Source organism: Drosophila subobscura, chromosome O (genome assembly GCF_008121235.1).
Source record: "Drosophila subobscura isolate 14011-0131.10 chromosome O, UCBerk_Dsub_1.0, whole genome shotgun sequence".
NCBI classification, from domain to species: domain Eukaryota; kingdom Metazoa; phylum Arthropoda; class Insecta; order Diptera; family Drosophilidae; genus Drosophila; species Drosophila subobscura.
In genome coordinates this window covers 9,432,320-9,459,820 of record NC_048533.1, presented here as the reverse complement: position 1 = coordinate 9,459,820, position 27,501 = coordinate 9,432,320, and the positions used below count along the sequence as shown (strand labels likewise).

The 27,501-nt window shown below is 45.6% G+C and overlaps 2 protein-coding genes across 2 annotated transcripts; both read left to right on the top strand.

The window, feature by feature from the left end:
• The first annotated feature begins 1,980 nt into the window (after nt 1–1,980).
• Nucleotides 1,981–2,488, top strand: LOC117896710. Its single transcript, XM_034805166.1, has 2 exons — nt 1,981–2,089; nt 2,143–2,488. Exons 1-2 carry the CDS (start codon nt 2,066–2,068, stop codon nt 2,299–2,301), a joined length of 183 nt encoding a protein of 60 aa, XP_034661057.1. The 5' UTR covers nt 1,981–2,065; the 3' UTR covers nt 2,302–2,488.
• Nucleotides 2,489–23,748: 21,260 nt separating this feature from the next.
• LOC117896131 (centrosomal and chromosomal factor) lies at nt 23,749–27,026 on the top strand. The gene has a single exon (XM_034804192.1). It carries the CDS (start codon nt 24,896–24,898, stop codon nt 26,753–26,755), a length of 1,860 nt encoding a protein of 619 aa, XP_034660083.1. The 5' UTR covers nt 23,749–24,895; the 3' UTR covers nt 26,756–27,026.
• The last annotated feature ends 475 nt before the right edge of the window (nt 27,027–27,501 follow it).

The window sequence follows — 27,501 nt, the reverse complement described above, 5'->3', positions numbered from 1 at the left end:
AGGATATATGCATTCGCCATAGGGTGGCCGGGGGAAAACATTTGTATAAATACGCAAAATAATGGCATCTCCAATGTGCGAACTTCCTCTGACCATAAATCAAGATGAGCCCGGGCCCAAACAAAACGATTTTCATTCTATTCCAGCGTCGCGTCCCGTCCCGTCTCCTTCCCGCGAATATTCTCGTTTATTCGTATTTTCGGCTGGGCCCCACCCTTTTCTGTGGGTTGGCGGAAAAGTTCTATTTGATTTGGTATTAGGAAGGAGCAAAACTGCTGAGTTCACATAAATTCCGCTTTTAAACAGAAATTAGTGTGGGGGGTGGCCAGAGAGGAGCGAGCTGAACGGAACTTGGAGCCGCCCGAGAGATTAAAGTTGGAAACGTGCTGAAGTACGTGGCTGGGAAATCATTTTGTTCTGGCTGCGTGGAAAATACACTTTTTTTTTGCCATCTCAGCCCTGCCCAGGATCTGGCTCTGCCTGTGGATCTGTCGGAGAGATGGGACGTGAAAGTTTTTTGAACCGAAAATTACTTGAGCAAATATTGCTTTGTTCAATCGCCGGCTGCTTGGGAAATTATGAAGGAAAACTTGCTGGTGCAGCTCCTGCTACTGCCCTGCCGTTGGAGCAATTAGAAAAGTTTCCGGGCCAACTGTCTCAGATGGCAAGAGGAGGAAAACTTTTCCACCGAGCAAAATCAAAAATCAATAGCCAGGAGAACACCGAGCAGCCGTCGAGCCAAGCAAGCCGGAGACAAAGAAAGCAACTTTATGGCCACAAAATCACAAATTGAATTTCCCAAGAAGACCCACACACTCGCACACCATCTACCCCTTTCTTCCTTCGGGCTTAGAGGGTGCCTCTATTGACTTTGCTGCTTTAATGAGATTCGGTTCGATTCCCGGGGCTCTGCACTGCGCCGCTGTCAAGGCTGAGCGAGCGCATGCCTAACGCCCTTCCCGAAATCATTTAATTGCACACGCGGCCCTTAAAAGAGTCTAAAGTCGAGGTCCGAGGTCCGTGGTCCGTGGCACTACCTGCCCTGGTGCATGTTCCCGGGTCCCTGGGTCCCGGCCCGTCCCGTCCCGTCCCGTCCCGAACATATGGCGCATAGTGCGAGTGCCTCGTAAAAAATTATCTCTTGCATTGTTTTGTGGCACGGTTGGGGTGCTCATAAAATCCAGCCAGACCAGGCCCAGCCCTAGGCACGAACACAGACCCAGACCCAGACCCAACCCAACCAGACCGAACCAAACCGGCGACGGTCGGCATAAATCACTAGAAACTTGTTAATTGTGCGCCTATTTATTAGATGCATTTGCTGTTCGTTCGGGAAAAATTGGGCATCGAGGTGGTAAGTGATAGGAAAAAAGCAGACAGCAGACGGCCGACAGGTGACTCTGGGCGCAGGGAGTGCCGCTGCCCCCTGCCTCTTTGTGGAGTTCGATAAGATATAAAGACACTTCAGAGGGCAAAGGCGACTAGCCCCGACCAATGTTTAGAAATCAAACAAGCCGTTTCAAAGAATTCACTTCAATCAAACACATTTCGAAACGATGAAACAAGAAAGTTTACATTCTCTGGAAGAACATTTTATTGATGTGTTCCCCAAGTGTCGAGTGTTATTATATATTAAGAGTGCTTTTTTGGAACAGGTTCTTGCTCTCTCTGTCCGCTCATTCATTGAGGAATACAATTGAATTGAATCATTTCTTATTTTTAAGCACACTTGCAAGGGGTACTGCCACAGAGAATCTTCTCTTAATGCAATCAAGGCAAAAGTGCCATGCAATTATGTGCGGATCACATCATCAATAGTCGGTACATTAATGACTGTGGCGATTGTAGGTAAGATACCCTATAATTTCCAAGGGTATTCAAAGCTGCGACCCACTGCATCCGGCCTTGATTGCTGCCTTCAATGTGGTTTATCCACTTTTGATCTTAGTTAATCTTCATTTTGCACCAAAACTCGTTTCCCCTTCGGCAGAGTGCTGCTGGCAGAGCCAGAATTTGCGGCTATTATTCGGGGTAGTTGCAATCTGCTGCCAGTTAGATCGACATCATGTCTCCTGGAACGATCAGTGTGGTGAGTCTCTGGGGATCTGCTGGAGAATTTGTACATAAATAAAGTGCCCCTAGTGGATTCTTGTCCTGTGGATTAGTTGCTGCGAGCTGGAACCAGCCTGCGGCAGGGAATACCAACTGAGGATCACTCATCCAGACGGAACAGGATTTCGCAGTGAGTCGGTGCTCGAGGATGCGGAGGGCCATCAGCAGATCGAGGGCGAAATTCGGTAATCATACAAAGAAGGAGGCACTCTGATCCTCTACTACAAAGCCGGTCCCGATGGATATCGCAGTCGTTACACGTACGAGACAGGCCCACCCCCGAAGCTCACCAATGGTACGCTCTCCATAAAGAGAATCGGTGCGAATGCTCTGAAATCATCAGTGGGTTAAGTATGAACAAAGAGTGTAAAGTATCCAGAAATAGAACTTAACCTTTAAATAAAATTGAGAGCTTAGAGAATGTGCATCATTATCTGGTTTATTTTCGGACTCAACAAAACCCAATGCAAAACAAGTTTAATCCAAGCCACGTCAAGTAATTATTATACTGACGAAAGATCTAAGCTTTGTACTGTGTATACTCAGTAGTACAAATATTCAACAATAATTAATTAGAACCTCCAGTATTCATTCCTATGATTACTCTACCCCAATTCTAGGCTACTTTTTTCTACCTTTCCGTATATAGATTGCCCGCAGACACAGTCCGTATACTTATTTACATATTTCCACTCCAATAACGAACTGAATTCCCCTAATTTACCCACAGCCCCAGACCGTTTTTCCAACCATCTATCAGTCAGCAATGCAAACCATTTGAATCAACATAAGCGGTAACAAATATTTATGGGCAATGGAGCGAATGTTTCCATTTCGAAGCGCTTATTTATTTGTGAAACAACTTTTCCAGCCAAATGCAGGCGCACACACACATGACAAATAGTATCTGTGTGTTAACAAATACAAAATGCTGTTTCTGTTCAATTTGTGTGTGTGTGTGTGTGTTTCGAGTGTGTATTTTTCTGCTTTGCCAGCTAGCATTTAAGGTTTTTATTTGGTTTCATTAATGACAATGCTGCTGTTGCCAATATTGACATGTTCCAACGCTCCCTCTGTTTCTGTATAGTAGGGCCCTCTGTGTTTTCTATACTCTCCATTTATGGCAGGGGGAGGTCGTGGCAGGGCAAAACTATGCCAGTCAATGCCGTCAAAGTCCATAGTTCTATCAGTCGTCAGTGCCATGAAGCTACTCGGAGGGGGTCCCAGGGTTTTATTCTATTATCCAATGCTAATGGGTAACCTTCCCTTACTTTGTTGTGTTACAGAATATACAAGAACTAAGAGCTTAAGCGTATGGATCTCTAGATATTATGGAGGTAGAGGAAATAACTTCTGTGTTCAGACAAATGTGACGTGGAATCCTCTCTGGAAACCTTTCAATTTAATTAAATCAAGTTTCAAACACTCAAATTGATGCATTAAATGATTGTAACACTTTCCGGTAACTCAAGAGTAACAAATACCAAAGTAAAAACCATTTGGCATTATCCTTGACCCACTCAGTTGTTCTTCTCTGTCATAAAGTGATTTCAAATTCTCATTTTTTCCTACAACTGGGAAAGAGCCTTTTGGGATTTAGCCAACGATTTAATCAGTTTTGCAGCCAAATGCTTGCTTAATTTCTTTCCTTGTTAGATGACTCTTTCAGTTCGCATTTAGGTGCAAAGCTTTACCCCACAAATTTGTTGATTAGTGGGAATATTCCTGTCGTTATACTTCTTATACGGCAGCCTTCGCATTGCTGTGCGTATTCTTATTTATTTATTGTTTGCTTAGTTGCTTGACGATGATGATGATGACGATGATGACGATTGCCAACTGTCGACAAGGGCCTCTGTTGTTGTCTATTTATAAGAATTATATTTGCACTCTTTGGGGCCCTGCTGTGCTCATTTGTATTTTCAACAAAGCCACACATGTGTATACATTGTAGAGTGTAGAGTGTAGAGTGTGTGCACACACGCGTAAGTACATACCGAGAATAACCATTCGGAAGAAAATGTTCCGTGTGCTTCAATTACTTTCATAAATTATCAATAATTGGCTAATGTGCGGTTATCAGCAGCGAAAGCGTGGAACCATCTGCCAAGGAGTGGGACAAGCGGACACGGCGGACACGACGGACATGGCGGACAGCCAGTCTCCCCTTCTGTCAGGTGCGCGCACTGAGTGGGTCGGAGAATGATTTGAAATTCATAAGCTCATTAAATTTTCAGCAGACAGCACAGTGAGGAGTCAGCAGTCGGCAGTCAGCAGTTTCCCGTGCTGCTCCCTGGAACGGGACAGAGACAGGGACGGGACAGGGACAGACACTGGGCAAATACAATTAAAATGCCATAAAGCAAATTAGCCAAGACAAACTTTTCATATTTTGCCGCGAGCTGTGCAAATTAGTTGGGGGCCAAGACAAGGGATAGTGCTCGAACCAAGGACTACCTAGACGATGATGATGATGATGGGTATGGGTAGGTAGGTTTGGATGGGTGGAAGTCGAATGGATTGGAAGGGAATGGCATGGCCAGGATGATGACGGGGGCTGTCCTGCGCCTTTGGTAATTGCCGGGCGGCGCACTCGTGCTGGCAACTTCAGCAAATTGTTGGCAATTATGATTATGTGGCACAAAGTAAAGTAAAACACACAGCGACAGTGGCAGCAACAGAATGTGGAAAAGTCCAGGGTAAAATTCGCCAAACAGCCAAGGGAAAATCTCTTTGATGGTCGCAGATTATGCTTAAAGATCAATGAGGAAACGACAAATGGGCTACTCAGTAGGTGGTAAGAAATGGCAACTGAGAAGTGGAAGATAGGAACCCCATTATGGAGACAGATTGGATCCGCTTAGGTATATTGGTGGGTCCATTAATAATATCGTTAAGCGGAAATATCCATCTTTCTCGCCCCGACTGCCCAACCGCTTTCCCCCTTAAATATTGCGCTAAGTAATGGGTATTATGGGTAATGAGAATCCGAGAATACGAAACCAAAATCTCAACTCTGGGGTGGCAGTCGTCTAAACCCTCCAATTTCGCCGCAGCAACGGCCCCGGTCACGCCCTCTACGTGCATGGGCACTGTTCCCCTCCATCCGTTCGACAACCTGCTGGCAAGTGTATTAAATTATAATTATTTGTGCATGACAAAGGGTCATGAAACATGCCTAATGACACATTTGCCACAGACTCTGAACAAAATGCAGCAGCAAACGGGGGAACGGTGCTGGCAAGAGGGTCGCGACATGCACACCCAACGGGCAGACACACACACACACACACACACACACTGTCTCTCCCATCCCTCTGGGTGAGTCGTCTCCCTGGATATCGACATGGTCCCTATGTATATATGGTTACAATTAACCACGCTCGTTATGTTCGAGGCGTGCGGCACCCAAAAGAAATTAAACAAAGTTGCTGCAAAACTGAAAATTTCTACTTGTAATGCAACACCAGAAGCAAACAGCAACAGCAACGGCAGCAACTGCAACGAAGCTGCAAATACCCTTAAACATGCGATCGTTACAATGGAGGATAATCATATATTACGCACAGAAGCTCTCAGATATCAGCAGGGGAAAGAATTGGTTTTAAATAAATTCTCCTCCTCCTACTAAGCAAACTTCTCGTACAAATCACAAGACTCTCTTTCGAAGTGTAGCAACATTGTTTAAGTTTGTTCTACAGCCAAGCCAGGGATGGCAGCAGCTCCGTTTTGGTTGAAGCCATCGCAGAGCCAGAGCTGGAGCCCAAAGCAAGCCTTAGTCAGGAGTCAGCAGGTTTTTGGACTAATGTCTATTAGGCATTTGCCTTCGCTGGAAGTTGGCTCTGCCCCTGCTGCTGCTTGTCGTGCCTCTGCCCCACAAACTCAACATCAACTTTTCAGTTGGGGCACAGTGGAATGGCCAAAAGTTGGGGGAGCCGGCGCAGAGAAGCGCGATAAGAGCACTTGGGAATGTTTCATGTTTTTGCTAAGGGCCTGCAGATAAGATCCTTAATGGTGGTCTCCACATTTAGTTCGCCTGGCCTCGGCCTGTAAGCAATTTTGGCTTAGTCGAGTGACCATTTAACGAATGTTTAAGGAATATTTCTGCCAAGAATTTGTTCATTAACTTAAGTATTGGAGGCCCCAAAAGGGAAGCCACTTTTACGACTGCCACAGAACGTTGTTAACTGATTCGTTTCTAAAGAAGAATTTATTCCCATCTCATGTCTGTGTTAAAATCGAATAAAACTACCAAAAGATGTTAACCCTATTTAGGGAGAATACTTCTAGGAAACTTTCTGGAAAAACACATAAAAACACAAACAAATTAAATGTAGTCATAGAAGCTAATTAAACAGAATTAAAATCATCAAGCAGATTAAATGAAACAGATCAAAATAATAAGAGTTACGATTAAAGTGGATATTAGAGTAAGACCTGTAGTTTGGTCTCTGTTGGCATTACCAAAGGTCAAACCACTAAGTAAGGATAATACTGATTGATTTGCATAATTGATTCATTCAATTACGAGCGATTATTCTAAGGGGAGGATCGTAAATATTCTGTTTTCGCTCTTTATGTATTTTCTGAATAGATTATCCCATTTCATTAATCGGATAATCCTTAATCGAATCATATATGAATAAATACAAATAAATATGCCGAAAGATTGGTCAAAATTAAATCGATTAATTCCGCTTGGGACTTCAATTTCTTAGACATTTATTAACAATCCCTCCACACCTTTCATATTCACTCCATTTTCCTCGTATTGCATTAGAAATCCGTTTTCTTAGATCTCTAGCAGTTTATGGACAACATTTCTCAACCTTTTTATCCATGTTTGGAACAACAGCAGATGACGACTTCCTTTCGGCTTTCCACATGACATGGCTATTGCGAGTGGCTGCAATCGTACACCCGGGCCGTATATCATCTGTCCTCTGGGGATTACTGTTGCATTTGTTCCATTTCAAGCTCGCTTCCAGGGGTCTAGCACCACGGTGACTGGGCAGGGAAATTTGAGTCTGTGGTTCGGGCCGGACCGGACCGTTTCGGCTCAAAGAAAACTCAGCTTGAGTCTTTACCTTCTTCCACTTATTTTTCCTATAGTAAGTACTCGTAGCATTTGGGCTCTACGTGGGCAAACAGAACTCAAAGCAGAGACAGAAATACACAGAAGATGACAAAAATAACAAAACATAAACTAGACAAACATCGATAAGAGCAAACGGACGGACGGACGGATGGACGGACGGATGGACGGACGGACGGATGGACAAGGTTCGGTTCAAGAGAGATGGCGACGTGCCTAGAAAAACAGAAATGTGCTACGCAAATACGTGCATATGGTATGGTAATAGAAGATACATAGATGTGGGTAGGTAGGATAGAATAGACCTAGACCCCCGAGCCCTCTTACTCTCACCCGCTGACAGATATTTCATTTTGATTCCTAAGCGAATTTCGCAATTAAACGGAAACGCTTGAGAATTAGGCAAAATGAGAAAACGGCGGACGCAAGGAGTGAGAAAATCATGTAATGAATGTGATTGGAGTGGGAGACAAAGTCACCCAGGAATCATCTGATTGAGGGTTGTGCGAGGCATCGAGGTCCCCAATGAATCCCCTGAGGTTATTCATTATTACAAGAGAATCCCACATGGCTGCACTTCTCTTCATTATGCACAGTGTGTGCATAAAATATTCGAACCTCTAGATACAGGATCAACTCAGGAATCTCGTACACAATCTCAGGAATTTAAATCATATAAGAAAAAGAGCTATGACGTAGAGGGATATTCTCTTTATCTACTTCTGTTGTTGAATTTCACCATTCTTTATGCTCCTCTGCAGCAGCAGCTCTTATCAACTGTAAAGTACTATATGGAACCTGCATAAACTATACCATAAACCATACTACTAATGGATATTTCCCATGTCACACAACTTCTCTGAAAGACTGTGCATGAAAAATATTTATGTTTATGTCCCATGTACTGTAAATTTATATGGATGATGGTCCCATGTCCCATGCTGCATATTTATATGGTTGATGGTCTGATGTCCCATCCGCATGCGTCAGGTTGTCGTTCAGGCCGTCCCTGTCCCTGGTCGCAGAGTCCGCTCGTTTGCTGGCAATTGCTGCCAGCTGTGCTCATAATTTGATATGCGCCAAATTTGATTCGAGTTTTGCTCTTTACTCGCTCAGACGTCGCTTTAATTAGCTACAGTTGCTGACTTTTTAATGGACAGCAGTGCTGCCGGGGCAGAGTGGCCGAGGGATGGGCCACGCCGCAGGGCGAGGGCTACAGGGGAGTACATCCATCCAGCTCTTAGTTTCGGTTTATATTACGGACGGACATGGGTTCGGGACTCGACTCTCGTTCCCTGCTTATCAATTGCGCTTAAATCGCGGACATCAATTACGCGTCTGGCACGTTGCCCTGGCAGGCCTATCAATAAAATGTGCCGCGTTTCAAGTTACGTTCTTTTTTGTTCGTGTCTGTTTTTTTCGAAGCGATTTAATTGAAACACAAGCCAGGCATACATAGCTCCAGGTCGAGGTCCAGGGCTCTGGCTAAGCAGGGAACACAAACCCAGGCATTAAATTTAAGCCGTAGACATAGACAACGACCGCATGGAAATTAATATCGAGGGTCTCCATGCTCTTTCGCGAGAGATTTAAGCCTGAGCGCTTCTCCACTTGGTGACCGACCACTGTGTGAGCGGAACGGGAGTGGAATCGGAGCTGTACTTTGGGAGTGACAGTGGAATCGGAGCTGTATGTACCTTGGAAGTGGTGGTAATGCCTGGCCTGGTAATTGAGTAAGTGAAGCTCTATGGGCAGTCACTTTTGTGCGGGTCTTGATTTGCGCTCAACAGATAATTACACCACACAACAGGAACATCTTTTATATAGATTCATTTGTAAACAAAAAATAAATTGGTTTGAAAGAATTCTGCAATCGAATTATAATTAAGCTGAGGAAAGGTAATAATATCCGTGACCTGGAATACAAGTAATTCTTTTAATATATAATAAAGTTCTGGAAAATTGTATACACCAAATATACAAATTCTGTAGAGTCTCTGGGAGAGTCCCATGGAAGTTCAAGGGCAGAACCTTATGCCACTTCCACCCAAGTTGTATGTACGAACATTCCTTGCATTCACGAATCTGCTTAGGGAATTTCATGTATAAGTCTTCCAAGGGGTAAGATCCACATAATCTACAGCATAATCTAATAATAATCTTTTCGAAAACCGAAAAATGTGCTGCCCAGTGTTCCATTCGAAGGCACGATTGTGGCCTCTCCTTTGGCCCATCCTGCTGCTCATTACCCTCATTCCACTTCTTCCCTTTTCGCGCCTGCTACCTCAGCCTTTGCCCTTGTCTGTTCTTCATCAGCCGCCGCCTCTTTCCTTTCTCACTTTACCCTCCCACCCCCTTCCCGCTCTTCCAACTCTCACTCTATCCCTTTTCTCCGTGTTCCTTCTTACTCATTATTCGTTTCGTTATCGACTGCAACAGCAATGTGAAAGATTCACGCTTCAATTGGTTTCGTTTAAGCGCAAAATGCAGGCCGACTGAATAAATGCGAGAGGGAGGAGGAAGATGTCGGAGTAGGCGAAAGAGATGGATGGTTGGATGTGTGTGTGTGTGTGCCTGCTGTATGGTTATGGAAATGATTTTTGGATGCGATGCGCGCCAGTTGCATTGATTTACATGACAATTGCGAGGGTGAGAGAGTGAGTGAGAGGCCTGAGAAAATGCACAAGAACAGCGATGGGAGGGGAATGGAGATTCCTTATCGACATGGCCACCAACCCCTTTTCGTGATTTATAAAGCTGCAAGAGCTCCCCCTGGGAGCACAGGAAACGAGGCCCGACCAGGCATGATATCTTTATCTTTAACGCTGAAAAAGCAAATCATAAACGACTACATACGGAAGTCAAAGTTGTAACACTACCTTCGCCATCCTCTTGGCACAAGCCCCCATCCACCATCCACGTAAAGTTCCAGCCGAAAAACTTCGGGATCAACCCTTAGACTCGAGCGGAACTTCTGCTTGGATGGAGGAATTTCCGCCGCCTCCATTCGAGTAAATAATTTTCAGACTTCTCGCACACAAAATGATGGCAACATAAAAAACGGAAAAAAAATAAAAGTAAGTTGTAATAATTTGCATTTTGGCTGCCAAATGAATTTAGCCACTCAGGCGTACTTGAGGGTGTTCCCAGCAATGGGGGAGCACAGTCTCTGGCAGAGATAACTTTTAACTTCAATTTTCGAATAACTTTTGCCCAAGGGTAGTAGAGAGAGAAAGGGCAAGAGACAGAGACAGAGAGAGAGACAGAGAGAGAGGGAGCCACCTGCTGTTAACTCAAGTTGATTTGACTTTTTCCTCCTTTGGCCGTTTTCCTGCTTGGGGTTGGTTTTATTTTGGTTTCTACAGAATGTATGGTAACTATCTGAGGGGGCGGAGGTTTTGGGAATGTTCTTTAGAAATTTTGCCTTAAATTGGAAATTGCAAAAATATTTAAATGCACTTAATTTGTGACACAGTTGGGGGGCCAAGTCTTTTGGGGTAGAAGTGGCTTAAAGAATTTCACATTAAAACTGATATGTACAGAAATACCATTATATGGATATTTGAATAAACTCTCGTAGAACCAAAAATAGGTAAGATTTATAATCGAAACTATAAACTGCCCATAAAGAAAATAAGCTTAAAACTTGCTTCAATGTTATCTGCAATAAAATGTGCTACTGGAATATGAGCATCTCATATTTTATGTCTCCCAAGTCTTCCCTTGGGTCTTGAGAATTAGACAAAGAGCAAACAGATTTTAATTAAAAACTGCACACACAAAAAGGTACGAGTTTATAGCCTCAAGTCCATTTTATATTAAGTCTCCTTTTCTGTTGCAGAATAACAAGAAAAAAACGAATAAAAAACAGCGACAGGAAATTGAAAATATTTGATTTTCGAAAATTTCCTACATGAAGAATTCCCTATTCCCGCCGCCAATCGATAAGTCTTTGATCTGGGGCTGGGGCTGGGGCTGTGGCTGGCCGCTCCCTCTCGCGATTTCTGCTCGAATCTTTCATTAGACGCACAGAACAGCACACCTTAGAACTTTTTGGCCCGAATCGTGTTGCCTTTCATCTCTTGGCAGTTTCGGGGCAAGAACAACACAGTCATGCCTGCCCTCTCCTCTACGCTCTTCTCCTCGGGCTCTCCCTAATTGCCATGGCATTCTGGGGCGCACCCCGAGAACCAAGCATCGGGAGCGGTGCGGTGCGATCTATACTTGGGAAATGGCAATGGGAACGGGAGCCGAAATTACGAAATATTTCGCCTAAAGGCAGGCGGAGCTTCGACAAGGTGTTTACACCACAGGCCCGCATATCCTCTGGGCCCCATCGTCCCAGGACTCGGCAGAAACTACTCCTCTAGCAGAAACGCAATGAAATTCGGAATGAGCAGGGCAATTACGTGAGAGCTGGCCAAGAACCAGGCATTTAGTGGAGGAGAACTCTTTTAGGTCCTCGTCCTCCTGCCGCTCCCTAGGCACACACTCAACCATTCAGCCATTGGCAGGCGTTTAAAATATTTGAACAGACGGCACACAATTGAACATGGCACACACAGGCAACACATGGACGGACGGAAGGACAGATACGGACACATCCCGGACAGATATTTACAATATACATTTAGTGAGGGGCAGAGGCAGGTGCTGCACAAACAACAGCAACAGCAAAAGCAACAGCAAATAAATGCAGGCAGTCCCTGCGCCAGACAGAGGCCGGCGCACATAAAAATTTATAGAATATTTACGTGTGGCAGCCTTTTAGGTAAAAGCTGCTTTCGTTGGCTCCTATTTGGCCACGTTTTCGAGTGTCAGCCAGTTGCGGCAGTTGCCAAAAAAATACTCTACGTAAATTGTTCAATGCACGAATGGCGGCTTATTTCAGAGCGGGGCTTACGGAAGCCACGGCAGGGCGGAATGTGACCTCTGTACTGGTCGATTTCATGGTCCTGATGATTGCGAATTCGAAATGGAAAGAGTCCCATTGGGTCTGAGTTTTTCTCTAAATTCTAACTAAAATAATCCTGTGCATTCTGCGATGTATCTTTGTTGTGTTTACGATTTATAAAGATATCTTTAGGACCTGGCATAATGGGCAATACATTCTCATATGAATAAAGAAGTCGCAAAGGATGGGCTTCCGGGCATAAGGAGATTTTAAATATAATTTGGTTGAAACTGTCCTTATATGGAATGTGCGTACATTCTACATAATCGTGCATAACTGTCCAACCGTTCCATTATCTCCCATTTATCACCTTCTACTTCCCATCCCCGTCGTCCCATTGTTGTCTTTTCCCACCATTCCGCAAAATGCGTTTTGTTGTTATTGTTATGGCACTCTCTCTCTCTCTCTCTCTCTCTCTCTCTCCACGTATTGTTTTGTATTGTATTACCATATCTATTCGATCCGAGTCTCGGGTCTGCCTGCCGCGGGGCCTCTCTGTCACTACTTAAGTTCTATTGTGCGCTTGGGTCACATGTGGGTCTCGTTGTTCTGTCCCTCCTCCTCGTTCTGCCGCTCAGCTCAGTGTCCCTGTTCCGCTTCCTCCTTGCCCACTCGCCTAGGGTTAGGGTAGAGTGAGATAGAGGGCTTTGTGTGTCAGCGTCAGACGCAGTCAGCGGCAGAGACCGAGGAGCAGTAGAATGAGCAGTGGTAGAGGGGCAGAGGCAGAGGATGCAGCAGCGGGAGAGAAGCTCTGCTAATGGGAGCGGGAGACATCAGAAGTAACGGAAACCTAAGAAATTGCGAAAACATGTCACAAACAAGCGCGAAAAAGGCCACAAAGGAAGGGACAGGAAGCGCAGGACAATGTGAAGGGAAAGATAAGGCAAGCAGATGGAATGAGACCTCCGACAAGTGCAGAACAAAGAAGGAAAGCAGCGAAAATTCAAGATCAGAATAAAAGTTTCCGAGAGACGTGTAATGAAATGCACAAATGATCGCTGAACAGCTGCTCCAGAGAGCGAGGGGAAACCTTGCCATCCGTGCTTGGGCTAACTAACTGTTCATTAAAGGACCAGCCAACGCCCCATTTCGGTGTCTGCCACGTGCCATAAATTCTGGTGTAAATGGAGCATGCCTAAAACTGTATCCCCCTGGCTACCATCTACCGTCTCACCCGACCCTCCTGGCCTAACGAGCTTTGGCGTTATCTTACAATAAATTGCTGTCTTAGTTTTGTGGCCAGCTCAATCCACCCTCCCCACCCTCTGTTCTACTACCCCTAAACCTCGTCAGTGAGCTTTTTCCACCCTGAACCGAAATTAATATTAATTTGAAGTGTGTATTATTATATTACACGGCGAAGCCAAAGCCAAAGCCAAACCGAACCGAAACTTTGACATGGACTCACTGACGTCTTATTAAATATGCAGGAAGCCCGAATCAAAAGTTTTTAGAGAGGACTTTTCGAGGAGGAGTGCAGGGACGGGGAAATGCTAACCTGAATGGCCTGACAGTCTGTTGCCGCCTTCATCCCCTGTTTTTGCCTCTTGGTAATAAAAAGTAATTAAATTTTTGGCTCTGCCTTCCAGTTGCCAGTTGCCAGTTGCCATTGGCAATATGCACTTCCAGTGCTGTGCTGCAGTTTGTGGATTCGGTCTCGGGATTTCGGGGCTTACATAAAACGGAAGCCAAACTCCGACGCGGGGGTAGCGACAGGGGGATGGGATAAACGAACAAGTTCAAAGGAGAAACCCGGCTTTAATAAAGAGTGGAGGGAATCAGAGAGGGGGGAATTAAGAGAAGGTTAAAATGTGTACATATGTAAATAACTGATGATTAAATTTGGTGGAATAATCTGGGATTTCAGTATTTTCCATCTCCTAAATGGCAAGGAAATCCTTTGCACAATAGATAAATGTCTAAAATCTATCAACATCCATTTAAACAAATTGAAGAGAAGACTTCTGCCGGCGGAAGAAATTGGAAAACAAATCGGTGGTTATGAACCGTAACAAATTGAAAGGAAGAACACATTCAGACGTTCGCTCCTGATTTACATATTCGAAGTTTCCGCAAGTTTTTCTGACAGCTCCGCGTGTAACCCATCCATCCATTCCATTCCCTCCCATGTTTGATCTCAAAATTAATTTACATAGTTTTCCCCTCTGGGCACATTTTTTGGCACTTTCCGTTAGCAAGTTTTGCGTGTTATCAAACGATTTACAACCCACAAGTGCGACTGCATAAATTATCAATAAAAAACATAAAAAAAGGAAAGGAAAACAGAAGACTGGGAGAGGGAGAGGGAGAGGGAGAGGGAGGGAGAGAAAACAACATGCATATAATAAAAGGCAGGCAAAAAAATGCTAATGAGTCTTGCAGCGGTATCCCCTCCCTCCTTTTGGTCTTCCGCCCTGGGCGGATGGTCTGTGGTCTGCAGTCACTGGCAGAGTGAGAGAGAGAAAGAGTGTGAGTGCCAGTGTGGAAGGGGCAACATGAAGAACGAGGCACTGGCCAAGTCATTTCGTTTCGCTTGATTTTCAACAACTTCCTGGCAGCAATATTTAACCCCAACTCTTTCCCTTTACCACATGGTCCGCCCTCTGCCATCTCTCTTAACCTCACTCCACTCGGAAACTGCTTCTTCCCCTGCTCTACTAAGGCAGTGGCTTCTCACTCTCCTTTCAGACTCCCTCTCCACTCACTGCAATTAGCGACAGTTGCAGAAGCAGCAGCAGCAACATCAACATCAACAGCAGCCGCAGCAGCAGCAGCATTTCGGCATGACTTTGTCCCTTTCTCACACCAGCTCGCACTGAAAGAGAGCGGTACTCTTTTTTGCGGTACTTTGTGTGCCTTTAGAAAAGGGTATAATGGTTTCTGCTAGAAGTTTGTAGAAAGCAGCAGAAGAAGTACTGCAAGGGTATCAGACATGTCGACATCCGAAAGCAACGCCTTCGTTCCCTTTGTGTTATTTTGTTTCACTCGCTTCGCTGCATTTGCTTCGTCCATCTATTGCATTGTCCCTCGCCGGCTCTCTCCCCTGCTCACTTTTTTAATGACAATTTGCGTTTGTTGCTTTCGTTTTGTCAATGCAACGGTTAATTTGAAAACTGTCGATTTTCATTTATTTCAGCTTCCTGTTTGCGACTCCAGTGGAGCGTGTCAGCTGGCTGGTAGTTCTAGTTTCGGGAACCGCCCAAAAAATATGATCCCGAAAACATGAACCTCACGAAATGCGCATAATCAACCGGTAAACCAGCACAAATGGTAGCGTAGAGTGCCGCGGCCCGCAGTTTCGTATCCTGTGAACCCGTAATAAAAAATAATAATATCCCACCCGAACCACCCCGGGGATACGACCCAACCGTTTCCGATTCGATTCCTGCTTTTTATGCTGAAAAAGCGTAATTAATGCGTTTTTCCTTTTCAACAATTCCCCTTCCTCTTCCCCTTCTTCTTCCTCCACCTTGTTCCTTGTTCCTCTTTGTTTTATTCTGTTTTGCGCTGAGCGTGCAAAAAACGCCAAATGTAGTGCCCTGAGGGGCCGGCTGGGCGGGGCCCAGGCAATAATGAACAAAGGCAAACACTCCTCACACACACACACGAGCGAAAGGGAGAGTGCGAATGTGTTCCAACAGAGAGGGGAGTGGAGCAAACTTTATCATTAAACATCCAAGAGTTACTTTTATGTTTTATTTCCGCTCGCAAAATGAAAAGCTTAAGGCTGGCCGCTTCCATCCCATCCCCCTCTCTCTCTCCCTCTCACTCTCTCTGTTATGCGTTTGGCACTTGAGCCGCAATATCGCACTCAAGGGCTTACAAAAAAATGAGCTAGGGGAAGGGTTGAGTTGGAGCAAAGGGCCGAAGTAATACATACCCTGGCACTGGCAGGTGTTACCATTTAATTATGTAAATGATGTAAAAACGAACTAAACTATTAAATATCCAATTAAAATGTCTAAGATTATTCTGATTTTGCAAGTGTTTGCTGAGAACATCATACCCTCTGCAAGTATTGACACCCTCTGAAATAGAATGAGATAAGAAGCAAAAGGGTAGGCAAGATAAATAGATGCAGGACAAGCAGCTGCGTTTAGAAATTATCGCCGCCATCGATTTGTTATTGGAGCAAAGCAAACCTTACGAAGAGAGCAGAGCTTGACAGAGGAGAGCGAGGAGAAAAGGAAAGATAAGAAGAGCTCACTTAGCTTGAGCAGCGCAGTGACTGCTGCCACCGCGGCGCAACCTACCCGTCAAAGGAAGGCATTTCCTCCATCCAGGCCTCCATCCCGCAAGCCTGTCGAAGCGTCTCAAGTGCCCGGGCAAATGAGTCTTATTCCCATTTTGATTCGATTTCCATTCGTTTCGTTTCCATGCGATTCAATTCGATTTGCTTCACTGGGAAATGGCGAAGGAGCTCTGGCTGTTGGATGTTCTTTAAAAATAATAATCGAATAAATTCCCTTTGATGTGCAGATTGGAATAACTCTTTTGTGTTGGGAAGCGCGAGCTTGGAGCTTGTGAAGTTTTGATTAAACAACTGTTCCTCTGTGAGGTATGAAATCATAACAAGGCCCAGGATATCATCACGTCTTGGATATCTTCTTTCCAACTGTTAATCCTTCTATCTTAAGTCGTACAAACCCTGGCAAAGCCTAAGTAAATCTCAAATTCCCATTTGTAGTTGCTCTTTTAGAGAGCTAATGCTGAGGTGTTCCTGCCGCACAACCCGTCGTTGGACCCAAAGGAACTTCAAGTGGAAGGCAGAAAACCCACGAACTAGAAAAGAATCCTATTGGGTGCATGATTAATGGCTGCAAATTCATTTCCGCAGGAGGGAGAAAAAGAGATTTGTGTGTCCATGGATTCGGGATTTCAGAGGCGGATGCCTGGACGGAACGGCGGATGCGGTGCGAGATGTTCGTGGTCTCGTCGTATTCGTATCTTTTGTGTATCTTGCGCACACTTCCTGGAAAACGCCGGGCAAACAAAATGTATCTCAGGTAGGCAGACCGCCAGACAGTCAGACAGTCAGCCAGTCGGCCATGTGTGCTTCAATGTATCCGTGTATCCGTGTATCCGAGGGGTAGCTGTAAGCTGGAAATTACTGTAAATCAGCAAATCAGGTCATTAGATACATTAATCTCGACAGCACGGACAATTTATGCTAAATTATAGCATGCCATGCAAAGCGAAATACCCACTCGTACAGATACATTCACACACGACCACCTAATCCCTTGGATACTTACAGAGCAGAGCACCATCTGCGAAAAAAAATAACGAACTTTGAGAACTTTCCCCCCACGGGCAGGTGCTGCTACTGCGACTGCGAGCGACCCTTATAACGAGCATGAGGCTCCCGGCGAAAACAATTTGGTTAAAATATATTGCGCCCGCATCAGCAGCAACTAAATAATGCGTGGAGGGAGGGCACTGTCCGGACCAAGTTCTCAACAACCCCCATATGTCAGGGCAAGTGACAGTGTTACCTGTCAGAAACCACTGCCCCACCCACCGTTTACTCCCTCCGAAGCACCGAAATAACTGCAATTTGAAACTGCAATCAAAATGGTTAAATGCGGCCCAACTTTGAGCCGAGTATTAAGTGTCTTTGAAATGTGTCGCCAGAGTGAAAGAGGGAAAAGACAAAGCCCAAAGATACCAACAAGAATTTTGAATGCTCTACAAAAATTACCTTCGATCGAGTGATGGCCGGATAAATATTTGGCTTATAAATATTTCTTTTAAAACTGCAAAAATTTTTGAGATTAAAAAAAAAAGGATTTAAAACTACAAAAGCAAGTCTGACATAAAATAATCACCCACCCGGTTTCTCGTTGGATTCATGATTGATTTGAAAGAGGATTACCAAGGGATTCGGATGGGCTGTGGGTATATTGGCTTAAGGACGCATGTTTACCAGTTGCCAACTGATAAGTCGGATAACCGGTAGAGAAATCTTTTTGCTAGATACAAAACCGGTGCAACATTCAAGGGCTTAAAATGAATGGAACATGTTATTAAAAAGGGTGGAAATTGATCAAAAAGAATACATTTCTCAGCTTCCGCCACACCTTTTTTAAGAACAACTTTCTTAGTCTCTAGAATTATTCTTTTAGACGAATATCAGCTGTGACTACAGCATTTGTCATCCCAAGAAATCGCCCACTAATCGCACATCGGTTTATTTGAACACTTACTACGCAGAAGACTTAAAAGAACCCATCCATAAAGTACGACATACAATGCCAGGCCATACTCGTGCCTGTGGCTTATCCAGATCAGCTCTCCCATTTCCCAAGACCCAGACACCCATTCTCGGGCCTTGCCTGGGAAGCAGCGAAGCAGCTACGACCGGCATACCCTCACCTCAAACAAAGTGCATATAAATTGCTTGCTAATTGGATCCATGGAGTGCCTCTATAAGGCAAGACTTGATATATATTTTGTTGCTTTTCGCGCAATTTGCCGCCGCGCCGCCGGCATTTTCAAGTTGTTTTTTCCCCCTCTCTATTTTTTACCTCTTTTGTGTTGTGTAGAATTTCGTAATTGTTGTAAAACGCTGGCGCAGAGAGGATCTGTTATTATTTGGAGATTATTTTAAATGTATGCGATGTTCCCCGTCTAACTTATGGGGGGAGCGGCAGCATCGTCCCCACATAATGGTTGCAGAACTTTTTAGGGTGTGACTGGGGCTACAGTGGCATTATTATCACGAATGGAGGAATGGAAATTTCGTTGAGAATGACTATTTATGTCGGTGATTCTTTATTTGGGGAATTCTCGAGTCATTATGTGCTTTCCACTTTACTGAAAGTATGATTAAACCTCCACCAATCATCAAAGCGAGACGGCCCCTCCCTGAACCGCTATAAAAGGATCGTTATCCCTCAGATCGACCTACAATTATGCGTCCGCCGACAAATTTGATGTTTATTTCGCGTCTCCCAAAAAAAAAAAAAAAATAACGAATAAACACACGAAGAACTCGTATCAAATATATGATATTTCTGTATGAAATTCCTCAAATATCACAAGACATAACTATAATTGCTTCGGCCAAAGTTTTTGTTGTTCTTTCCTCTGGATAGTATTTTTTGTGAAACCCAAAACCCGAGGCGACATTCCGGTGTTTCTTCTCCCGAAAGTATTTTCAACGGAATCCATTTAATAGCATTTCCAATAAAAAATAAAAAAAAACAAAAAAAATAATATGTATGAGTAAAAATAAACAGGGAAACGGAGAAACTTCCCCGAACTCCTCCACGAAGCAGAACATAACTGCAATTTCTGGTGTCAGTCCCGTCCCCCCCTCTGGACAGCAGTCTCCGGCTGACCGAGCGATGGCAGCGAATGAAGGTCAAGTTAATTATGCATTTGCCAGCTGACAGAAGAGACGACAGCTCATCATAATACTCTTCTTTGGGGTAGCATTAATGTGGAAGAAGATTGGGTTCCATGGAAACAAAAGATCAGCTCTGAAGGACGACTGAGTCCGTTGTTTCTTAGGTAAGATTGATCTTCCTGTTGCTCGTAAGACAAGTCTTTGCTTTTGATCGTGCATTCGAAAGATCATTATTGAAGGGTATCTAAAACTCCTACCAGCATGTCTAGCTTTTGCTTCCTCTTTTGGGACTCAAATGTCTGACATTCCTGACAATTAGTTGCATAATTTTATAAAAAAAAGAAGAGAGACGGAAAAAATAACTTAAATTGTTGATAACTCGATGGGCAATCGAAATTGGAATGGAATGAAATGGTAGACAGAGAGTGAGGAATAGCCAGCGAAACAATGGAAATGAATAATTCCCAAAGGGCTATTAAAACCCAGCCAAAGGAGGCAGGCCAGGCACCACCAAATGCGGCATCCTCTGCCGATCGTTGCGGAGGGGCAGGGAGGGAAGATTGGCCAGTTTTCAGGGGAAAATCAAAATGTATGCAATACATTATGAAGCAACTATGGATCGCTTCTGCGAAAGCCACTACAGATACAGAGATACATTTTTAAAAAATGTTAAATTGAAGTTTAAAGTGTGGTAGCAGGGGGCAGCTCGGGTACGGTGGGGCCAGAACAGGCCAGTAACCATAAAAAGGTATTTAGCAATTTAGATTCATTCGACGTGCACGCCGTGCCTGGAACTCAAGACATCCCCGCCTCTCCGCACCTCCTGTTCCTACTTCACTCTTGTTGTTTCTTGGGTATCGCACGCTTCGATCAAGCCGCTGATTGCAGCTGTAGGGGACTGGGACTGGGAGTGGAGAGTGGAATGAAGTGGAATGGGAGAGTTGAGTGGAAGCAAAGGACTGTTGTGCCTTGCCCAAAATGGTCCATGGCATAAATTCCGAATGGGAAACGCATCAATCAACGGTGCAAAGGCTCTCCTCTCTTATGTGTTAAGAGAGTGGAGTGCTGCGAGTGCTACGAGTGGAGTGAGTGCAAGGGAGAGAGGACAAGCTGTTCGTGATGATATTGCTGGAAAGATTAGACGGCGACTCTCGTCTCTCTCTGCAGCACAAATTAAATAAGAAGAGATAACAACTAGGCAGAATGCTGAGCTCCGAGGGCTTCGACCGGGAATTACTCACTATTGAATGTTTTGATACAAGCTGGGACGTAAGGACCACTGAGGATCCAGACTGTTCTCCACAAAAACTCTCTCTTATCTACAGAGTGGTTCTGATACGCAGAGAGCGAGAGTCGGTGGAGTGCCTGGTATAATGGGATCTGTCTGTTGCATACATTAGCATCAATACAATAAACTCTGGTACCCTTGACGGGTGCAGGGTATAGGCTAGGAAAGGCAAGAACTGGGACCGCGGCACGAGAGAATACGTGGAACAACAAACAGAAGAACGGTTAGAGCAAGGGCCGAAGAGAGGCCAGAGGAGGAGAGGCGAGACCAAGAACAAATAGGCGAGAGGAGGGCCCGGAGTCATGGCCAAGCGGATTAGCGTACCTGTGGGAAGGGACAGGGAACAAGGGCAGGGGACCGGGAAAAAATTTACGATTTTAGCACAGATTGTAAAGTAAATTTTCCTGTTTTTATTTCGAATTAACAAGGCGGCCCCCAGACAAGAAAGACACACACACAAAACAGAGAAGGGGAAAGATGAAAGACTGAGACAGAGAGAGAGAGACACACAAAAAAAAAACGAAAGTTGCATGTGCAATGCCAGAGAGAGAGAAAGAGGAATAGGAGCAAGCAGCAGAAATCTTCCTAAGAAGAACAACCGGTTCACTTCGATGTCTCACAGAAACAGGCGCACACATGACATACATATATGTATGTATGTATTTATGTATGTATGTATGTACATATGTACATAATTACACGGGAGACTAACACACATAGGCCAGGACAGAGGCACAGCACAGCACAGCGGTTACTTAATAATGCAAAACAGGTTTCAAGGAAAGGAAGCAACATGAAAGGAGGAGGAGAAGTTGAAGATGGGGAAGGAGATTGCACAAAGAGAGACTTTGACTTTGCCAAAGAGAAAGGTAGGCAGGGCAGGGCAGACGACGTTGAGTTATGAATTTGATATGCTGCAGCGGAAAGGAAGAAGGTGATGGACGTGAAAGAAAGAACGGCGGAAAGGAGCTGGGAAGGAGTGCAACAAAAACACAGATGACAGAGATTAGGACGAATAGGAGACCAAGGGAACAGGAAATGTGGGCTGAATCCATATTGCGAGTGAATACTAAAGAGGCAGAGTAGGAGGAGGAGGTAAATATTACTGTAGAAATTATGCAAAATTATACAATACCTTATATTCAAATTTGAGAGGATTTGGCGAAACTTAATTGAAGAAAATGATTCACAGAACATTTCCTGAACTCACAACAAAAGGTACTGAGACTCTCCCTCTATTATTTCTTTAATTCCACATTTTTTTGGTAATTTCCCAATTGCTGATGATGAAACGAGAAGGAGAAGGGGGACACGATGCAGCACAGTAATCAACAAACAAACGGTAATACGGCCGACTCTTCGTTAAGCACGCAAAGAAGCAGGCAGCAAAAGCAACAACAACAAGCGAAACACATGCTCAGAAGCAGCAAAAACAATCATTTGGGGAGGGTGTGAGGGCATAAGCTTCGCAGCCAGACAGTCGTCACACACACACATGCACTCACATACACACATATACAGACACACCTCCAAACAGCTGATTTGTTGTCATCATCATAAGACCGCTGAATGGAGCAGCCCCAAATCGTGAGAGAGGAAGAGCAAGTCAGCGCCAGAGAGCAGAGCTACCAGACCCCAAAAGCGCTCTCACGAAACAACAAAAAAGTCGGAAAAAAGCGACGACGCCAACGGCGGCTGCTGCTATGGCAACGACCTTCCTTATTTATTACAATGTGTATGGATGTGTGTGTGTGCGTCTCTGTCTGCTGCTACCTCTCTCTGTCCATGTGTGCGCTGTATGCGCAAGCTTTATGTTTAAGAGATTGGGAAGGGGCAGGGGTAGAACCATTCCCAAAGAGTTAAATTGTACTGGGGTTTTAGTGCAGTGCAGAAAATGTCTGCAGCACTTTGAGCGTTGAATGTTCCCTCACCCTCTGGGAGGGAGAATTTCTCTATTAGAATGCGAATTTGATAATTAATTACTCAAAATGGGTTGGTCTAACCAATGATTTGTCAGCCAGACTAGGACCATGCGGAGATCCTGGGCGGGATTAACAGGAGCGTACAATTGCCGCTGCTTCTGCTTAGCCATGGGCCGGCCCGTAACCAAGCCTGTATGAAATAGCAAATCGCAATCCTACATCGACCCCCCAAGTCGCCTTCCTGTCACCACTGAGTTTATTTCCCTCGTTTCCATGAGAATTTTATTTTAAGGACTTTCTGTTGGGGATTTTATATTTGAGTGCCGCACCCAAAAGGGAATTCTAACGGTAGTGGCGTCAGTCCCATAACCACTCAATTAGCTCTCAAAAGCGCTCTCAAATTCTGGCATTCCAACATGAAGAAGACTGTCTCCCCCCCTCCGACCACTTCTTCCAAACACACAGCAGCAGCAGCAGCCCTAAACGGAAACAGGAGCGCAAAAAGTAATCGTAAAAATTAAAGCAGGCCACAATTGCTCTCACCCAGAATGGAGAGCATAATACGGGCAAAAAAAAACTCATATTACAAAATAATGCGACCCGTGGCCCGCATAAAAAAAGACAGCGGCAGACCGACTCTCTCTCTCTCTCGCTCTTGTTCAAACACCAAAACAGTTGTAAAGATGGCCGCCGTGGTAGTAATATACGGCTGAATGTGTAAGTCGAAGCGAGAGAGCGATGTAGAGTGTTTAGGCCGGAGAGCGGCCATATGCTGCCATTGAATGCAATTGGCTTAAGAAGCATGCAGCAACAATAAAATGCCAAAGAGAGTGTGTGTGCCAACGGTTGTGAGCGTGTGTGAGTGAGTGCTGAATACGCGACGTCACGAGTCAGCTGTGCGGCAGGTAAAACACATTGGATGAAGGGAGAGTTTTCAAGAGGAGAGGGAGGGACTGAGAGAGCGCGAGAGCTGCGTCAGCGACGCGACTGCGACGCCAGGCCAACCTTAAGATCAGAGGGCCACATAGCCACATTCGCTGCCCAGAACTCGCCCCGACAAGAACATACCTCGACCAAGGCGCGCCTCCATGAGAAACTTTCGCGAAGAACTAACCAAGAACATGGGAGAAACGTCGAACTAGAAAACCAAATAAATGTTGTTTTTGGCACATATTGTGATAGAAAAAGTGATGGAAAATTGAGTGATAAAAAACCAAGCAAAGAAAATCTCAATCAATTCAAACGCTGCCAAAAGTAACAACAAAGTAAAACGGAACCGTGGTGGTGAACAGCTGTTGTACTCTCTCCCTCAATTCAGCAGAAAACGTGTCTCGTTCTCTCTCTTTGTCGAGCAATTCAGCAAACGCGCTCTCCGCCATTCAGCACGCCGCCGTGCTTCGACAGAGTGCCATGCTTAATCAGAGTCACTATGCTCGGGCTGGTCAACGCGTTCGGACGTAATTTCTCTAGAAACTAAACACTGAAAGCCGCTACGGAAACGGGAACCGAACCAGAGAAAGAACTGTAAGCCAGCCAACAGCAAAGCAGAACACTGAGCGCGACAAAAGACTGACAAAAGAAAAAAACAAATAAAAGCCGCAGCTAAAAATAGTAACACTTTAAGCGCTGCATTTAAACAAAAACCTAAACCAAGACTGATTAAAACGCTAAATATACAACAAAATACAATAAACGAAACAAAGTTAAACAAAGTAAAAGTAAAATAAAATACGAATACGAATACGGGTTCTGATAAAAAGCAGCAACAATTCCGAACGGAATAATCTGCAAATGGATTAAGGTTCCTCCTCTTACACACACACACACGCGAGAAAATCACACACTCAACACACACTCACGGATTACCTGCAGCCACAACAGCCGTTAGCCGCGCGCTCTCTTTTTTGGATTACCAGTGCCAATACAAAGAATAAGAAAAGCAAAAGAAAAAGAAATCTAATAAAAGAAAGAAAAAAGTGTCTTGAAATTTTTTCACAAGTGAAAAGCAAGCAGAAAGAATAATCACAAAAATGCAATAAAAGAAAAGAATAAAACTTAAATTATAACTGTGTTAACGAAGGAGGAGAAGCAGCAGCAGAAGGAGTAGAAGTAGAAGAGAGTAGCAGCAAGCACACACTCTCTTACACACACTCTCTCCACCCCACACACAACAATGACGATGGCCGCCTGTTATGCTAGCTATGACATGTCGTCCCTTTCCCACGGCATGTCCGCTGCCGCCTTGAATGCCTTGCAACAGCAGCAGCAGCAGCAACAACAGCAGCAGCACAGCCATTCCCAGCAGCAGCATCACCAGGCGCAGCAGCAGCAGCAGCAACAGCAACACATGTACCATGCCGCCGTGTCAGCACATCAGCAACAGTTGCTCCAACAGCAGCAGCAGCAACATCACCGCCAGCAGCAGCAGCAGCAACATTCACATCAGCCCGCCTCCAACACCCGCCACAGCCATGCGGCGGCGGCCCAGACCCAGGTCGCCGCCGTCGCCACCTCACGCCAACAGCAGCAGCAGAGTGTCTCTGCCAGCAGCAGCGCCAATAGCAGCAGCAATGCAAACAGCACCGGTGCAGCGGCTGCGGCAGCGTCGCCCCAGAAGGACTACAGCATTCCACTGCACGTCGACTGCAGCGTCGAGTACGAGCTCCCCAATCAGCCCAAGCCACCCGCTGGACAGCGCGTGGAGCCTCTGCTGATGATCCATCCCTGCTACTTTCGCAAAATGGAGTCGCAGCGGCGCAGTCCCTTCGTGAACAACATGCAGGCAACGGCGCGCACGGCCAACAACAGTGCAGTCAGCAGTGGGGCGGCGCTTGGCGGTGGCGGAGGAGCGGCCGCCGCGGCACCCAGCAGCAGTGCAGCGCGTCGTGGAGCCAGACAGAGTGCGCAACAACAGCAGCAGCAGCAACAACAGCAGCAACAACAGCAACAACAGCAGCAACAACAACAACAGCAGCAACAGCAGCAGCAACAACAACAGCAGCAGCAGCATCAAGCTCAACAGCAGCAGAGGCAGGTGTACCAGCAGCAGCAGCAGCAGTTGCGTCAGCAGCACCAACAAATGTCGCAGATGTCGCAGCAGGCACATTATCCCGTGCAACAGCAGCAGCAGCAACAGCAGCAGCATCAGCAGGAGCATGTGCGTCGCCAACAGCAGCAACAGCATCAAGCGCAGCAGCAGCATCAGGCGCAGCAGCAGCGAAGCAGCAGCAACCAAAGTCGTCAAAGCCAAAGTCAAAGCCACTCCACCTCAACGGCGGCTGCCGCACAGGTGGCCGCAGCAGCAGCAGCAGCCGCCGCAGCCAGCTCCGCGTCAATAGCCGCCGCAGCGGCGGGGCAGTGGGATCAGCTGGCAGCGGCGCTGGCCGCACGCACTGCCATGACGCCGCACCACATGCTGGCACCCCCGCCCCATCAGACCCTCTACGCGGCCAAGGGGAGCAACGGCTCTTCGGGAGGATCGGGCGCCGCCTCTGGGAAGAGGGATGCCATGATTTCCGGCTCGAACTACGGCCAGACGGCGCCCTCGGTCGGTGGCAGCACGAAGCACCATCAGCAGCAGCAGCAACACTGCCTGCCCCCTCCGCCCTGGGATGCCACAGCAGTGGGTGGGGCGGCGCCCGCGCAGAGCATGGCCATGCTGATGGACCGCTCGCCGATGGCCACAGTTCCTAGCAATTATCAGGCCGGCCCTGACACCACGCCCATGCAGCGGCTGTACGGCGCCACCGTGACGCCCACGTCTGCATCGGGTGCGGGTCCGGGGGCGGGCGCGTGTCCGGGATCGACTGGAGGCGCCACCTCTGCCACGGATAAGCTGAGCGGCAAGTACCGGCAGTACCTGCGCTCGCAGCGGATGCACCCCTATGCGGCGGCGGCCTCCCTCAACCTGGCCGCAGCCGCCGCGGCCGCCGGAAGCTTGGGGCAGACCTCGTTTGTGCCATTCGGAGCGGCCGCGGCGGCGACGCCCACATTCCAGCATCTGCAGCAGCAGATATCCTGCTACAATGTGTGATCCCCCTCCCAGGAGCAGCGCGGAGGCAGAAGAAGCAGCAACCAACTGAGACAGGCGCTTACCAAGTAAACGTCGATGAAAATAGCCGCCTCAAGGAATAGCCAATAGGAAAACCCTCCCCCCAAAACCCCCATTATATAGGCCATCTCTTCTCTCCCGTATAATACAACCCTGTAAACCCGGTCGACTCCCCCCAAAAGCTTTTAGAATCAAAAAATATGAAAAAACAAAAAAAATTAAAGCTAAATTCTGTTTAGAGCTGTTCCCAAAAGAAAGAATGAATGAAGATTGTCCTCAGAAGGAGAACAGGATGGAGATGATAAGAAAGAAGGAGAAGAAGGAAAAGATGCCGATGAAAAGTGTGTTTTGTTTCTTTTTCTAGTAATTGTAGTACATGATAAACAAAAGGAAAAACAAACAACAAAAAAATGCAAACTATTGTAGTGATATTTGTTATAAAATAATTTTAGTATCTAATTTAATTTAAATTAAAAGAAAACAAGAAAAACCAACAAAAAGCCAAGGCGAAAAAACCTAAAAACCAACAAACTTTCAAATCAACCAACAATAAAAATGGAAAACCAACAAACAAATGCTAAAAATTACATAATTATATGCATATTTAATTAAACAAAAACACGACAAATGTTATAGCAGCAAAACAATTTATGGAAAATGCCACAATTATTACCAAAAGAATGAGAAGAATGAGAGAGAGAAAGAAGGAGAGAAAAGGAATGAGTACG